Source organism: Seriola aureovittata, chromosome 11 (assembly GCF_021018895.1).
Source record: "Seriola aureovittata isolate HTS-2021-v1 ecotype China chromosome 11, ASM2101889v1, whole genome shotgun sequence".
Taxonomy (NCBI): domain Eukaryota; kingdom Metazoa; phylum Chordata; class Actinopteri; order Carangiformes; family Carangidae; genus Seriola; species Seriola aureovittata.
In genome coordinates this window covers 10,780,222-10,796,246 of record NC_079374.1, presented here as the reverse complement: position 1 = coordinate 10,796,246, position 16,025 = coordinate 10,780,222, and the positions used below count along the sequence as shown (strand labels likewise).

Here is a 16,025-nt window from a genome sequence, read left to right as displayed (position 1 = left end):
AGCGTTCGGTCATTATTCCCACGTGGTTAACCCTAGTGCTAATAAACAGCCTAAACTGGCTACTTTTGTTGTGTTGCGTATTTGTAAGTGAATCCAGATACAGACAAACAATGTGTAGATCCTATGAAATTAGCTGCATCTGTTGTATTAGTGTTCATCTTTTTATTTTACTTTTACTGCCAGTGTCCGTAGTTCTTTTAAACGGCATAACCTGAACGCGACATTATCACTGTTGTGATTGCTCGTTTAAAAGTCCCATTCGCAAACCGTAAGAAGAAAGAGGATTGTTACTATTTTTACCTATTTTCCAGCGGCATGTTGTTTGCTTAATTGTATTTTAGACCTCACAGATGTTTTCTATCCGCCCGGTATGATAAAATGACTACCCGGGGGCGAAAACAACGTTTAAATCCAACATTTCCACAAAGTACATGGCCGAGCCTGCCCTTCCAGACAGAGTACAGCAATCTTTATTTACAGTTTACAGTAGAGCTAGTCTGTGGAAATAATGGATTCAAACGTTAGTTTCGCAAACATTTGTATCACGAAAATACTGGTTACTTCTGCGAGATTAAGAAATCCATTTTAAAGATTTAACTATCTGCTGGATAACAGGTACAAACGATTGTTTGCCGAGGGATTGCGATGTGACCGAAACAGTTTCATGAGTGCTTGCTGTATTTGTTCCCTAGCAACCGCATTTCTAGGTGTTTCTGGTTTTAGGCATTTTGTTTTACTCTAATTTAAAATCCCAAATGGTAATAAAGTTTATAGCCAAAACAAACAAACACGTAGCTAGTACTGAATGAAGCCCATGAGTGAAGCCACGCCTCGCTTCCGCGTCATGCGGTGACGTCAGCTGCAGCCACGCTGCCGGTTGGTTGTCCTCTACGCTCCCGGCTGCATATGTTTAAGGTGGGACTGGGTGGCAGCGAGGGAAAGTTGTTTTCTCTCTGATGAAATATTCACACATTACCCTTCCATTGGATTTCCATTTTGAGGTGCAATGTTTGCTAAACTATTATCTGCAAACAGGCCAGTTTTCAAATGTTTGAAAACTTTACACAACTGTTCGACACGAGGGTTTAGGTAAGAAACTCCACAGAACTTCATTTCATTATTAGCATAATGAGTGGTCAATTTCTGTCAGCAATGAAATCATGTCATAATACTGTTTCCATTATGCCTTCAGCATTGGAGCTGCTTCCCTTGGCCCTGTGAGTTTAAAGGGTCGCAGTTGTCTCACGTTGAAAGATTTCAGCTCAGATGAAATCAAGAGGCTGCTGTGGGTGTCGGGGGATCTAAAACATCGGATCAAGCATGAAAAACAGGTATTTTACTTTAGCTACGTAATGCTAAGCTCAGTGTCCATTTGTTAAGTGTCTTCAGCTTGACTGTGCAGCCTCTTTGTGGGCCAGTTAAGGAAACTAACTATCATGTCTATTTCAGTATCTTCCTCTCCTGCAAGGAAAGTCGATTGCGATGATATTTGAGAAGAGGAGCACCAGAACAAGAATGTCAACAGAGACAGGTGTCAGTTTATACATATATACATCTACACTGGTGTGTGCCATGCGGCTCAGTTAAACATTAACATGGATAATAATGGAGGGTCTGTCACTGCAGGCAAAATGTATAAAGACACAAGTCAGTTTCCAAGTGTTATAAGTTTACACAAACATGGGGGGGCCTCCATTATTACATTTACATAGCACTCCCATAAAAATGTATCCTCATACTGTTAGCTCGGCTGATACCACTCCTGAAAGTCATTGTTAATATGGACACAAAAGAACTGCTGAAAGGCAACTCTGAGTGCATCCCTGGAACAAAGCACTCTGCCTCCGAACAGCTCGTCTATTACTCCTCTTTTTCCCTGCACTGTCACCCTCTCAACATTTTGCATTGCTGAATGCTTATTTGATTTAAATATTTATGCCTTTTTCAAGCATTGCTTTGCTTTAAGGGGAATTAAAGTTGCCTTAATATCATAATTCCAGGTTTTGCTTTGCTGGGTGGACACCCCTGTTTCCTCACCTCCCAGGACATCCACCTGGGAGTGAATGAGAGCAGCACAGACACAGCTAGGTGAGTCTTAGAATTATGATTTCACTTAGAGAAATACAGTATGTAACATATAGCAATGATCAATCCAGTTTTTGGATACCTGCTGTACATAAACTGTCTTGGACAAATCTTTGTTTGTCAAAGGAAATTTGAACAAATGTCTTTTACCCATAGACATACCGATGAGCTTTTTAGGTCGACAACAAGCTTCTGGCACTGTTCACTGCTGCAGTAATTTTTGAAGAGAAATGACAGTCTTTCCAAGCAGATATTCCCCCCTGATTCAGTTTAAGAACCCCGGCCTTATGGGTACATGTAATCTCTTCCTCCACAGGGTTCTCTCAGGACTCTGTGATATTGTCTTGGCACGAGTGTACAGCCACTCCACGCTGGAGGAGCTGGATAAGGAGGCCTCCATCCCCATCATCAATGGTCTGTCTGACCTCTACCACCCAATCCAGATTCTGGCTGATTTCCTCACTTTACAGGTATTGCAACCCTTCAGTTTACTAGAATTTTCATCCAGCAAATGATAATGACAAGGGGTTTTTCTGAATTACTAGCATTCTCTTCCAGGAGCATTATGGGTCCCTCAGTGGATTAACAGTGAGCTGGATTGGAGATGGCAACAACGTCCTCCACTCCTTCATGATGACTGCCGCCAAATTGGGAGTTCACCTGAAGATTGCTACACCAAAGGTTTGCCTCTTTTTACACTCATTTGCACGTGACCCTTTTATTATAGTTTGCAGGTATAGATGCATATAGTCGACCGTGGGCGTCTCACCTCCGCAGTCTTGTTAGAGGAGATGCTTGAGAAACTTGTGGTTCTGTAGTGTAAGGTGCATCAGTATTCCTAATGAGAAACGACGCTAAAACTGTATCTTCATTCGCAGGGGTATGAGCCAGAGAAGAGCGTTATTCAGGAGGCACAGAGACTTTCCAAAGAGGTGAGATCCTCTTCAGGTGGCATTATTACAAACAGACCTATTGTCAAAGGACTTAAATATGGCATTGCATTTTGTCTCAGTATGGAACTCAGCTTGTTCTGACCTCTGACCCGATGGAGGCCGCCCATGGCAGCAATGTCTTAGTCACTGACACCTGGGTCAGCATGGGACAGGAGGAGGAGAAGAAAAAGAGGCTCAAAGACTTTCATGGTTACCAGATCACAATGCAGGTAAAGAAAGATCTTATTATAGTATTATTATACACTGGCTTTAAGTGAAGGTGAAGCATTTAACCTTCTGCAAACTGCCTGTATGGTAAACTAGTCTTAACACTAATTGCAGACTTCATCCAACATATAAATAAGGAAACCAGGTTAAAATAAAACTAGATGCACTTTTATAAGATGCTTTGCACACTACATTATTATATGCACAAAACTGACAGGGTGGTATTAAATGGAAGATCCACAGTACTTATTTTTGGCAATAAAAATTATAGATTGCAGTATTTCTGGCACTATGTCTAAAAATCAATTCTAAACAATATTAAAGGGAATAAAAGCCAAAATGACTCAGTAGAGCATGTACAGTGATTGCACATTGGTTTCTTTTCTTCTTGTGTTATGCCACCAAGTGTTTCCACACACTTAATTAAGACACATTCATCAACAACTCCATATTTTGGTTCTGTTTCATTACAGACAGGAAGTGTGGCCAAACCAGACTGGACCTTCCTGCATTGTCTCCCACGTAAAATGGAGGAGGTGGATGACCAGGTGTTCTACTCCTCCCGCTCCCTCGTCTTCCCTGAGGCTGAGAATAGGAAGTGGACAATCATGGTGAGATGAAACACTGTTTCTTTTGATCCTGTCAGAATGGTCTTAGCCTCTATCATGTGCAGGGTATTAATCAGCACATCTCTCCTCTCTTTCAGGGTCTGATGGTCTCTCTTCTGACTGACTACACTCCACAGACCCCCATGCTAAAGTTTTAATTTCAGGTCTTAAGGAGGCGTTTTACTTGTGTTGTCATTACATACTGTCACATGATGTCACAGTCAGACTGCAGGGTGCCTCTGCACTAGGGGCTGATTTCACCCATTTATAGCACCACCACAAGACTAGATGGGTTACCCCAAAGTAACTGTTTACATAGTTTAATTCACTTTCTCACTTAGAGCACAGATGGCATTGTTTTCCTTTTCTCACAGTACGAGACTGTTGCCATGCGAAGTTATCTGTTTACATTCTACATTTACTGTTATTGAGAGCGAGGATTGTGGTGAGCATGAGGTTTACAGTGGAAATGGCTTTGTTAGATGTGTGTCACTGAAAAGGAAAATTTTACGGATCCTTTCTTCATCTTGTTTAACATCTTATTGACTTTACAACATTCTCCAACAACTTGTATGAGAAATCAGCCCAAGCTGACCATACCTGTACCACAGTTTTTTTACTACGTGTTTTAGCTTATTTACGACAATTACAGTGGAGTTTTTTGGACCCCCCCCCCCCTTCATAAAAGTACCATTGCATGATCACTACTGCATTTTCTGTGCAGTTGTTGTTGTGTAACCATGGATTGTTACAAAACTTTAAACTAGGGTTGGCAATAATATAAAATATTTACACTTAGCAAATGGGCTTAATAAGGGACACATACATATCTTAAAGCAAAATGAACATTGTGTTAAAGGATTGATTCCATGTCATATGGTTACACATGTTTTTTATGTAATTTTTTAAGTATGAATGTATACATGTACTGTTTACATCATGCTCTCTGCATTTGAAAAGCTGCCTCTGAGTTGTGTCCCTTATGATGTGCTAAATGATGGAACAACGATGGAATCAAATTGTAGTTCACAAACTACTACGTTAAAGGTATCACAGGCGATACATCATTTCAGTCCATAGTCTGGAACAAGTCATTTAGGGTGGTATGTCCCTGCTTTTTAATCCAGTTATACACACTTAATTCTACTTCAGTAAGACTAGATTAAACCAGTCAACAACTACTTTGATAATCATTTAGGTATTTTTCCTTGTTCTCAAACGTGAGGATTTGCTGTTTTTCCTTTTAATAATTCAATTGGATTTGAATAATTTTGAGGTTTGGACCTTTGGTTGGACAAAAACAAGCATTGTGAAGTTGTCACTTTGGACTTTGGGTAATTGTAATGAGGATTTTTCACCATTTCCTGATATTTTACAAACCAAACAATCAGTTTATTAATCAGGAGAAAATAATAATAAAAAATCAATCATCTTTGTTGCAGTGTTTGGGACTTTGATGGTTACTTTCATATTCTACAGTCAACAAACTTCTACTTGTGAAAACATGGAAACGGACAAAACACAAGCAAATTAAGAAAACATTCTCCAATTTGACAAAAATGCACAAAAACCACAACCAAATACAGAAAACGCAGTCAAATACTGAAACTTGGAGAGGTGTTTTTATTTTCTCCACCCCATTTATATCAATGAGGGCAGTAACACCACAAACTACAGCTGCTGTAATGATCCTACAGTTAAATGAACATATCTCTAAAATCTCAGTAAAAACGGAACATTTTGACCTTGATGGGTGGGATTTATTGCAGGACATCTGTGTTAGACCTCATTATTTTTAGCTGTAGGCCTATGTGCCCAATAAACTGCCAACTGGGTGTTTTTCTTAATGCTGCACACGTGCTGTCAAATCGGTGAACTTAATTTTTTTGTGATTTTTTTTCTATTTGCATTTTTTTTTTATTGCAGTGCATTGAGGACCACTAAAATATTCATGCTCCTATTTATCTCCTTTAGACCTCAGCACAGTTTGTTTCATGGTGTCACATGCAGGCAAACTGCGCCATCAAACGGGCGGAGTCGGTACCGTCCCGGTTCCCATTGGATAACGGAAGATGACGCTTATGTGCGGGAAGCTTTGATCCATGTGGGTGGTCCAGCCGGACAAACATGATGCTTCATTCACAAAACCGACCAGCTTTGTATTAAATAAATACACATGCATGCATTGAGCTAGTTTTTGTAAACATGAGTACAGACGGTTACACTGCATGTTGCACCCGAAGTTGGATAAAAATGTATTGTATGGTTTTTCCAGCCCTTCCAGTGTAATGATGATGAAAAAGCACACACATTACGTGCACTGCCATTACATGCTACACTCGAAATCACAGTCACAATGCCGATGTGAAAACAAGGCAGCTCCCCTCGGCGACCACCCACACGCTGGAGGAGTCTGCTGGGAGACGGGGCTGAAGCGGAGGTGGGAGGAGGACGCCATTGCAGCCGCAGCTGGCCGTCTGTGATTCGGCTCAAACGTTACTAAACTTCACGATGTCAGGGGAGGTCTTTCAAGAGATTTCTCAGGCTTAGATCACAGTTATTGGATCGGAGTTTGAAAACAGACAAATAATATGGAAGTTTTGTCACCGCGGATGAGAAAATGTGGAGCCACGGAGCCGAGCCAAAGCAGGTAAGGAGGGATAAGTGGCTGTGTTTTCGGGGGGGACAATGGGAGAAAGTTTTAGCTAACCAAGGCTAACTAACGGTTGTTGTTTTAGCTAGCGTTACTGCTAGCGAGCGGTAGTCACAGTGCGGCAATTACACTTTTATAAAGTTTGTATTATCGGCAGTGAGCTGTACAAAAAGCTAAGATGTCGCTATAGACTGTGTTTTAAAGTTCACTTTTATTGCTACCTACTCATTCCAAAAAGTTAATTTCAACCGTGCTGAGAGATGGCAACAGATATGCAGCAAAAATAATGTTAACTAAAGAAGCTAGCGTTAGAGCGTTTAGACACATTTTCACCGATCACAGGCGATTTATTAGTGAGGATTTTCAGCCTCCAGGCGCTTAAATTGAGGTGTAAAGCTTGTGAATAAGTAGTGACCCTGTTACATGTCCTCTGCTTAACTTAAGAGGATGGAGAAAATTAAAACCAGTGCCAGGAGGAGTACAGTCAGATCCTTTACTAAATTAAAGTAGCAATACAACAATGTAAAAAGCTCAAATACAAGCAAAAATCCAGCATTCAAAATGTGACTAAGTACAGAAACATTATCTCCTGTTGTCATTGATATAACATATTATAAGGGTTGCAACAATTTGTCGATTAAATGACAGCTGATCAACATATTTTAATTATTGATTAATTGTTGAGTCAATAAAAAAACAATAACTTGATTATTTTAAGTTTCTAGTTAGAGATGATTTAAACAACTTTATGGTGTGGGTAATTTAATTTATACTAATGGCTCATAAACTAATCTATGTTTTGTTTATAAATCTGACAGATAATCCACAGACATGCATTAAATTACTATACCAGTGTTTTCTGCATATTGTTGCCCCCCTGCCCACCACCACCATTTTAACAGAAATTTTAGCAGTGCTAAATGTATATTCTTTCATCATTTTTTTTTCTAACCATGTCTTCTCCTTAACAGTCGCCTACCATTCCTTCACCTGTCCAGTGGCCCAGTCTCTCACCATGAACACCAGTAGGAACTGCACCGTGGTGGGGAATGGTGAGGGTCTGGCTGCCCTGGAGTCAGTCTCAATTGTGACCATCACGCTCCTCGCCTGCCTGGGGAACCTCTTGATTGTGGCCACCCTCTATCGCAGGCCTTATCTGCTCACACCCAGCAACAAGTTTGTGTTCAGCCTGACCCTGTCCAATCTGCTGCTGTCAATGCTGGTGCTGCCGTTCGTGGCCGTGAGCTCGGCAAAGAGAGAGTGGGTGTTTGGGGTGGTATGGTGCAACTTCACTGCCCTGCTCTACCTGCTCATCAGCTCTGCCAGTATGCTCACACTTGGAGCTATCGCCATTGACAGGTTAGTGCTGAATAATGATTGTAGGCACCTGGATAATCATTATCAGTCATGTAGAGTAGTAGCAAGTGAATGTTGTGTCCTTAAACCTGTATTAATGCATAGTCACTTTCCTTTAAGCTCCATTTTGGTCTTTATCAAACTAAAATATGTGAATCTACAGCTGCTAAATGCTTGCTAATTGCTAGTGGTTAATTTGGTCTGTTTGCCACTTGGTGTTGGGGAGGTAGTGTACTGTTGATTTATTAGAGGCTTTTCACTGAACCACAGCAGTAAAGTTGCAGGCTGTAAAACCAAAATAAAAGCAGAGGGGAATTGCAGAGTTGGGTGATAATTCTCACTACAAATGCCTTCTCTCACATTGAACATGATGCATTACTCATCTGATACATTGTGAATATAGAAATTCTGATTGATACAACTTTAAATTCAAACTTAAAACAGAATTGACTATTTTTATGCAGAGAAAGCAGTGGCTTAAGGGTTATAGAGGTACATTTCTCTTACCATAATTTGTTCCCATACCCATGAGCATTGCAGTTAAACGCTATCACCAGAACAGCTGATCATTGGCCACTGTTATCAGATTGTGGTTGTATTAGGAAGCTTCAACATGTTAGTGAGTGTGAGGCAGCGTGTTGCTAAGAAGGAATGTTTGACCTCTTAAATACAACACATTTGTTCCATTGTAGCTAAAAAAGAGTGACAGTGCTGTTTTTGCAAATGTGGCCCAGTATTTGTTGTCAGTGGAGAAGCATTTTCATGGGTGATAATAAATACAACAGTATTGAGAGTGAAATAAATACAGCAGTATTTTACATATACAGCAGTAAATACAGCAACAGACATTTAAAAAATGAGCCGTTCTTCAAATGTTAAGACATGCTGCTTTTTATTTCATGAACTTAAAAAACAGAAAATATTGAACAGTAATGGTGGCAAACATTTGCATACAACAGTATCTATTGGGGAGAGTGGATATTTTACTCAGATGTAACTAGCGTGGTGAAATTTTAGAATGAGCTACTGAAGCAGAGGACCCCACATACAAAAAGATGTGCTTTTTTAAAAACTAAAGTACAGGCCTTGGTGAGATTTCTTTTTCGTTACAATCAAATGAGTTGAATTTGCATTCATTTAGTTTTTTGAAGCCGTTTTGTTAAATAAAATTCTTTGCAAACCGTTTTTGGTGACAAAACATCTTGATGAGATTAGCAGGAGCATGATTATGTCCGTCACAGTTGGTATGAAAGTGAACAACAAAATATTTAGTCTGTGCTTTCATTCCTCATGCAGTGATATCTTTCACTGAGTGACAAACGTTAACAGCTTTTGTGAGGAAAAAAAAAAAAAACCTGTTATAAAAGCCAATAAATAGGTATTTTTCCATTTTCTGGGAGCAGAGCACATATTTTTTTTAGTAAATGCGAACTGTGTCTTTACCTCAGTACAATTACAAAGCATCTCCACATTTTGATGCTGCTGTTCTTGGTCAACCTTTTTCAGTGAATAAGAGATTTGACATTTTTCTGTTATTCCTGGCTCTGGAACTATTCTTGTTCACAAATGAGAAAAGTTAAATGTTTGGTGTGTTTCCCTTTAAGGTCAGTCTGTAGCCTTGTAAAATAAGATTAGTCAGCCACACACTTAGGTCATAGTATTTTTCTGGAGATTTTCCCAGCTCAAGTGACAAGCATTAGACAGGCTTACACAAAGTAACTTCAAATGTCCACTGATATGAATGCACCATTCATCTGCAGAGCTGAGATTATTTCCATTAATTCCTATTTTTAGAAATAAGAAACTGATACACAAATAAAAGTGCCGACACGTACATAGCTAATCAGCAAACTAAACCCCTTTTTAATTTTTTTTTTAAGTCACAGAAAATTTCAAGAAATAGGGTTGAGGATAAAACTTAACTTTCTAAGCACCAACCAAAATGTGTCTCTAGTATCGACAAAAGTAATGAAAGTTGGAATTAGGTGTTTGAATAGATTCTTAGGTTTGTTTGCTTATTAATTGATTTGATACTTAAAGAGTGAAATAATAATTTAGGTAATTGAAGACTGTATTTCATTTAGACAAAGTTCTTGTACGGCTGTTTTGAGTTAAGACAAAATTAAACATGCATTTGGGAAAGGAGAAAATTTTTATATTCGATGAGATGCCAATGTATAAAATGTATCTTTTGTTATCAATACTGTAAATAGGGTTCATATTGGCATCAAAAAATGTAAAAGTATACCCAGCCCCTTTAAAAAAAGAGTGTGCCAGAAAATAACACAACTTAAAATCAAATATTTGATTAAAAGATTTATTTTTATCAAATATTGTCAACAATAATGATTTGATTCATCTTTCAAGTATATCACCATAAAGTTAATCTCTTTGGGTTTTGGATTGCTTGTTCAACAAAGCAGGAAAATTGAAGACACCCCCTGGAGAAACAGTTATTCACCAAAGGATTAATCTATCATTTAGAAAAAGAACCAACAACAAAAAAAAAATCAACAAATTAATAAACAATGAAAATAAACCTAGGTTACAACCCTAATTAAGACTTTTTATCGAGACACATTGCACTTAAAAGTTTGTCGGAATAACATTTAACACCACCTTATTTAAAATATATTGTTGTCAGGGATCACAGCGGGCTGTAAAAATTTTAAATAAAATTTTCCTTGTAGCATACAGTCCTCACTGTTCTCACTGCTATCCTAATTACCCCGAGCACCTTTGGGAATTTTTGATTACAGTGCATGTTGTTGTTCTTCTGCCAAGCCCCTCTCTTTCTCCTCTGTATGCAGCTTTTCAGAAAAGACTTTACAGCTTTGTTGGGGGGGGGGAATGCCGCCTTTAGTCTCTGTATCACACACACAAATCTGAGCAGTCTCTGTATTGGTTGGACCAGAAGGCTCCCTTGAGAAAGGTGTTATGTTTCCCTTATTGACTGTTCCCTCACTGCTTTCCTCTCTTGCTGCAACAGGTATTACGCAGTGCTCTACCCAATGATCTACCCCATGAAGATCACAGGAAACCGGGCGGTCGTGGTCATCGCCTACGTGTGGTTACACTCTCTGGTGGGCTGTCTGCCTCCTCTGTTCGGCTGGTCCTCCTTCGAGTTTGACTGCTTCAAGTGGACCTGTGTTGCGTCTTGGCACAGAGAGCCGAGCTACACAGCGTTTTGGGTCGCGTGGTGCATCCTTCCCCCATTCTTCATCATGCTGGCCTGCTACGGTGTCATTTTCCGCGTCGCCCGCATGAAAGCTCGTAAAGTACACTGTGGAACCGTCGTCGTGGCTCAGGACGATTCTAGTGGAGCTCAGAGGAACGGACGTAAGAACTCCAGCACTTCAACTTCCTCTAATGGAAGCCGGCGGAGCCTTGTGTACGCAGGGAGCCAGTGCAAGGCCTTCGTCACCATCTTAGTGGTGATAGGCACCTTCCTCATGACCTGGGGGCCGTATGTTGGTGTGGTGTGTACTGAGGCTTTGTTGGGACAGGGGAGTGTTTCTGAGGGGCTGGAGACTCTGGTAGCATGGCTTTCCTTCTGCAGCGCCGTGTGCCACCCGCTCATCTATGGTTTGTGGAATAAAACGGTGAGGAAGGAGCTGTTGGGGATGTGCTTTGGAGACCGCTACTACAGAGAGTCGTTTGCCACTCGACAAAGGACGTCCCGACTGTTCAGCATCTCCAACAGAATCACAGGTGGGAAACGTTTTCCATGCTGATCGGTATGAATGGGAATGTTGGCATATCTCTGTTCCTGGATTTCTGACCTCTTTATGTTAAAATGTGAAGTCGGTGTCCAAAAGTCAAAATCAGTTTTATTAGCCAAGCATTTTTACAAATATACGGATTGGGACTTTGGTGGCTCTCAATGTGCTACACACAGTACCAAAAACAATGTTCAGCAAATAGACAGCCAAAACAAGGACAACAAAGCTAAGCTTCTTATTTATAGAATATGCCTGTATAAATGTTTTTGTACTGTTTACACAGCCTGCTTAGATTTACAGTCCTGTGCTGTCATGATTTTGTGTGTTGTATGTGTGAGTTTGTATGACAAGAGCTTTCTGGTGTTCTTTCAGACTTGGGTATGTCCCCACACCTGACTGCCATGCTGGCAGGTGGAGGGCATCTGTTAGCCCCTGGCAGCAGCACAGGAGATACTGGCTTCAGTTTCACTCAGGACTCATGTAAGTGTTGCACACAGGAAGCACAGGGATTTAGAAAAGACTCCCTCTGTGTGTCCTAAATCCATCCTATACACTAAATCTGCACAGTATATACTATATACCTACTCTCATTTTAGGGCTGCACAATTATAGTTAAAATGTGAATCACATTTTTTTTTTCTGTCATGGTTTTTGATCAACATATTCTCTTGTAATTGTAGTTTCATGTGATATTTTCATTACATATTGCTAACCCAACACAGACCAGGCAGAAAGAGGTTTGATGGTGTGACTGGAAATCGTGTTGGTGTAAATCTTATTCAAATTTTCTTGACATTTGACTTTTATAGATGAAATGTTTAGATATTACAGAGGGAAAAGGCCTACTACAATTCCTCTGAGCCCAAAGTGGCATCCTATTAAAAAGCTTGTCTGGACCAACCAACAATCCAAAACTCAAATACATTATATATTATATAAATTATATAAAACAATGAAAAACAACAAATTCCCACATTTGAGAAGCTGAAACGAGACAGTTTGATATTTTCCTTTATAATTTACTTGAACATTGAATTTATTTATCAGATTTTCTAGATTATTTCTTTTGAATAATAAATCATTGAATAATCACTAAAGCACTACAACCCACTGTTCAATTATATTTACTGCTAATCATCAACTTCTTGGGTTGTCCTTATATTTGCTAAAGGACTGCTGGTAGTATCACCAGCAGAAGTTGAATGTTTCTTGACAAATCTTTTCATTCCTGCTGTTAAACTGTGCCTATCCTGCTTTTTAAAACCCAACTGTTGATCTTAACTTGAACATCAGATTAAGTTGTAAACATGGGGTCTTGAAAGGCTGGCAGATGATCTTACTCACCCTATTGCGTCATACTTCCACAGCTTTGTTACTGTCAGCCTCACATTCCTGTTTCACAGCTCATGTTTTCATTTGAGGCTGGCGTAAATTGGGCAAGTAACGTCATGTGTAACTCTAAGAAATGTCTAATTGTCCGACTCATTGTGTACATTTCTGGCTATCAGAGCTATGAGGAGGATATTTCCTTTTACACTTTGAGTTTTTTGTGAGGTACCTCTTTCACTTCCCCACGGTTTTTTGTTTCGCCTGCAGGTACAGATGTGATGCTGCTGGATAACTTCTCCATTGACGGCTCCTCCCAACCACAGCAGCACGGAAATCCATCAGGGAAGAGGAGGAGCTCAGTCACGTTTGAAGACCAGGTTGAGCATTCCAAAGGTATCTGTCATTTCCCTGCTCCACAAAAGATTAGAGAGGAGAGAGTTCATACTCACAGGGGGCTTGAAAAAAAAAAAGAGTTTGTGGTCAGCAAGCTATAAAACAAATCACATGAAACATAAGATTTGTTTACTGTAGCATTTGTCTAATATACCTCACAAATAATTCAGTATCTACAATTTCCTCCTCAGCTGAAAACACCAACACATCCTCAGTCCAAGTCCACGCAGAGGTACACAAATCTCTCGACTCTTTTGCCTCCTGCCTGGCGAAGGCTATAGAGAGTGACGCTAAACTCACTCTGTTTGGGGACGGTCTGGCCCTGCCAGCGGGACTGTTCACGACCAGGGCAGCGCCGAGACCCAGATACCTGGACGGTCAGAGACTGAGGCTGGAGAGTATCGATGAAGGGATCGTCAAAGACGACAGAGATGAAGAAGAGCAGGATGTGGAGGAGAAACCAGCCTGAACACAGCCGGTCTGGTAACTTGTTGGACGTTCTTAGACCATACACCGTTATTATTGCTGAACTGTAAGGGTTTCGCACCCTTAACACTGTTTTATATGAGACCTTTCAGATTGGAGCTTTTCCTGCTCCTTGGTACACATTATGAAGTCTTGTTACACATGGGTACCCCATACTTGAAATTATTAGGAAACAGGAAGAGGCACATTATTCATTCCACTATGATGGACCACACAAAGTGCACACCAATCTTTGCAAGCTTTTGTATGTTATCACACAGGAAGACTTAACTACTGTAACCTAAATGGTCTGAATGTTGTAGTAAATTGTTTACTACTATATATTATTGTTATTGTATGTCCATGGAAATGACAAGAACACACACCTCATTAAGGCTGGGCAGTAAGAAAGAATACAGTCATTTCTATCTTCCAAAGGACTCAAAACACTGCTACCAGATCCCTTTCAAAAGGTCTTCTTAGTTACAGTAAGAAAAGTCTGTTTCAAGCCCAGATTTTCAGCCCAGAAAATAGGAAAAAAAAAGGCCCATTATAATTTACCACAGCACAAAATAACGTCTTCAAATGTCTTGTTTTGTCTGACCAACAGTCCAAAAGCCAAAGATATTCAGTTTATTATTACTGTATGTACGACATCAAGCATCAAGTCTTCACATCTGAGAAGTTAGAACCATCCAATAATGACAAATCATTAGTTGAGTATCAGAATAGCCAACAATTAATTTTATATCGATCAGCTAATCGATTAGTCAACTAATCACTGCAGGTCTACTAAATTGGCTGTAAGTTCAAGCACATAGGAATGAATAGGAATTATTTGGTTTAGGAAACAGGCACATTTTGAAAATGAACTTGTGTATTGAAATTCAAAGTTATTACAGTGATACAGTCCATCTATGTATTGCCCAGCCCTGAGCTTCACCATATCAACAGAATCTGTCAACACTTGTAGTATTATTAAGGTACATAAAGATTAAGGTGTGTTTCTTATTGTGTTTTAGGAGCAGGGATCTGCTACGTACGACTGTGGACATGCACAGTAATTGCACTTGAACATACAGTGTGTACTTGTTCTCACAGAAACCACTCTTGCTTAATGTCAGAGAAGGAGATTATTACTGTTTGGTCATAGTTTTTGGATACAGTCCAAGGCGAAGCTGTATAATAGCAGTGATGTAGTGACGACCAAATGAGGTAACAAGAAAACAGACTCATGAAGTAATGAAGTCCAAAATTAGTCATTTGGAGACCGACTATTATTAATATTTCAAGATTGTTATATCAACGAAAATGCATTAGCAAGGGCCCACATTTCATAATATTGTGCACAAAATGGGCAATGCAAAGACATGACGGAAATAAATTACCATTGGTCACTGAAAGTCAACTCACTGAAAAAGAAATCGTGTTCAGTGTTAAATCAGAGGGCAAGTTCTGTCTTAACCTCCTAAGACCCGAACTCTTGCATGGCGTGCATTTTTAATTTCTCTTTGCTATTTATTCTGATTGGGACCTGAGAAAAATGATGTCCACATATGAGGACATTAGTTTTAAATTTCGATTACTGAGTGGCAGTATAATATCCTCATATGTGGTCACCAGGCCCTTGTTGAGAAAAAGTTAGTATTGTGGTCTAGAGAACCCAAAATGTGAGGTCCACATATGTGGACGCCAGGTCCTAGGAGGTTAAGGAAAAAAAACTGGTGTTAAACTACAAAATTTATTAATTTGGTGGTACATGTGGTTTACCTCAGTTTATACACTCCACCATTTCCTTTGCTATTATAAAAGGAACTCTGAGATTTGTAATGTGTAGAGCACAATTCTGATGCTTCAGTCTTACCTCGTATTTTTGTATTATGTTTGAACAGGTACTACTTTTGTAAGAAAAAGCTGTACACCTGAGAAGTGATGTAACCTTTTGATTTTCACTATACAGTAACTATTAATACCAATATTTCCAGTAAAGTTTTGTATTAAGATTCTTCTATTACGTTTTTTTTACATAAAGTTTTCTGAACAAATTGTTGTCCTGTTCTGTGCTGCTGTGATTTCACAGCGTTACCATGGTGTCTGCAAGTCCTGAAAAATGTTAAAGCATTGAATTCAGTTCCCTCAATAAAAAGACCTTAAGTCTTACATTTCATCTAGAATATTTTTTCTTACCTGTCGTAAACAGTAACATTAGTTATAAAGTCAGAACCATCAGACCTGTATCAAACACTGTTGTTAC

General features: G+C 39.5%; 2 protein-coding genes across 2 annotated transcripts; both read left to right on the top strand.

Moving 5' to 3' along the window:
- The first annotated feature begins 899 nt into the window (after positions 1–899).
- Positions 900–5,285, top strand: otc (ornithine transcarbamylase). Its single transcript, XM_056388727.1, has 10 exons — positions 900–1,089; positions 1,193–1,331; positions 1,450–1,531; positions 2,001–2,088; positions 2,402–2,555; positions 2,644–2,766; positions 2,964–3,017; positions 3,098–3,247; positions 3,719–3,856; positions 3,952–5,285. The coding sequence occupies exons 1-10, from the start codon at positions 1,007–1,009 to the stop codon at positions 4,009–4,011; spliced, it is 1,071 nt and encodes a 356-aa protein (XP_056244702.1). The 5' UTR covers positions 900–1,006; the 3' UTR covers positions 4,012–5,285.
- Positions 5,286–5,939: 654 nt separating this feature from the next.
- gpr161a (G protein-coupled receptor 161a) lies at positions 5,940–15,931 on the top strand. The gene is made up of 6 exons (XM_056388725.1): positions 5,940–6,503; positions 7,478–7,865; positions 10,852–11,573; positions 11,957–12,064; positions 13,181–13,306; positions 13,498–15,931. The coding sequence occupies exons 2-6, from the start codon at positions 7,522–7,524 to the stop codon at positions 13,773–13,775; spliced, it is 1,578 nt and encodes a 525-aa protein (XP_056244700.1). The 5' UTR covers positions 5,940–6,503; positions 7,478–7,521; the 3' UTR covers positions 13,776–15,931.
- Positions 15,932–16,025: the final 94 nt, after the last annotated feature.

Bases quoted from the DNA above. Each gene is read 5' to 3' on its own strand.
- gpr161a (XM_056388725.1), top strand. From the start codon at position 7,522: ATGAACACCAGTAGGAACTGCACCGTGGTGGGGAATGGTGAGGGTCTG. The intron at 7,866-10,851 runs GTTAGTGCTGAA...TTGCTGCAACAG, and splicing joins GGAGCTATCGCCATTGACAG to GTATTACGCAGTGCTCTACC. The intron at 12,065-13,180 runs GTAAGTGTTGCA...TTTCGCCTGCAG, and splicing joins CAGTTTCACTCAGGACTCAT to GTACAGATGTGATGCTGCTG.
- otc (XM_056388727.1), top strand. From the start codon at position 1,007: ATGTTTGCTAAACTATTATCTGCAAACAGGCCAGTTTTCAAATGTTTG. The intron at 2,089-2,401 runs GTGAGTCTTAGA...CTTCCTCCACAG, and splicing joins AGCAGCACAGACACAGCTAG to GGTTCTCTCAGGACTCTGTG. The intron at 2,767-2,963 runs GTTTGCCTCTTT...CTTCATTCGCAG, and splicing joins TGAAGATTGCTACACCAAAG to GGGTATGAGCCAGAGAAGAG.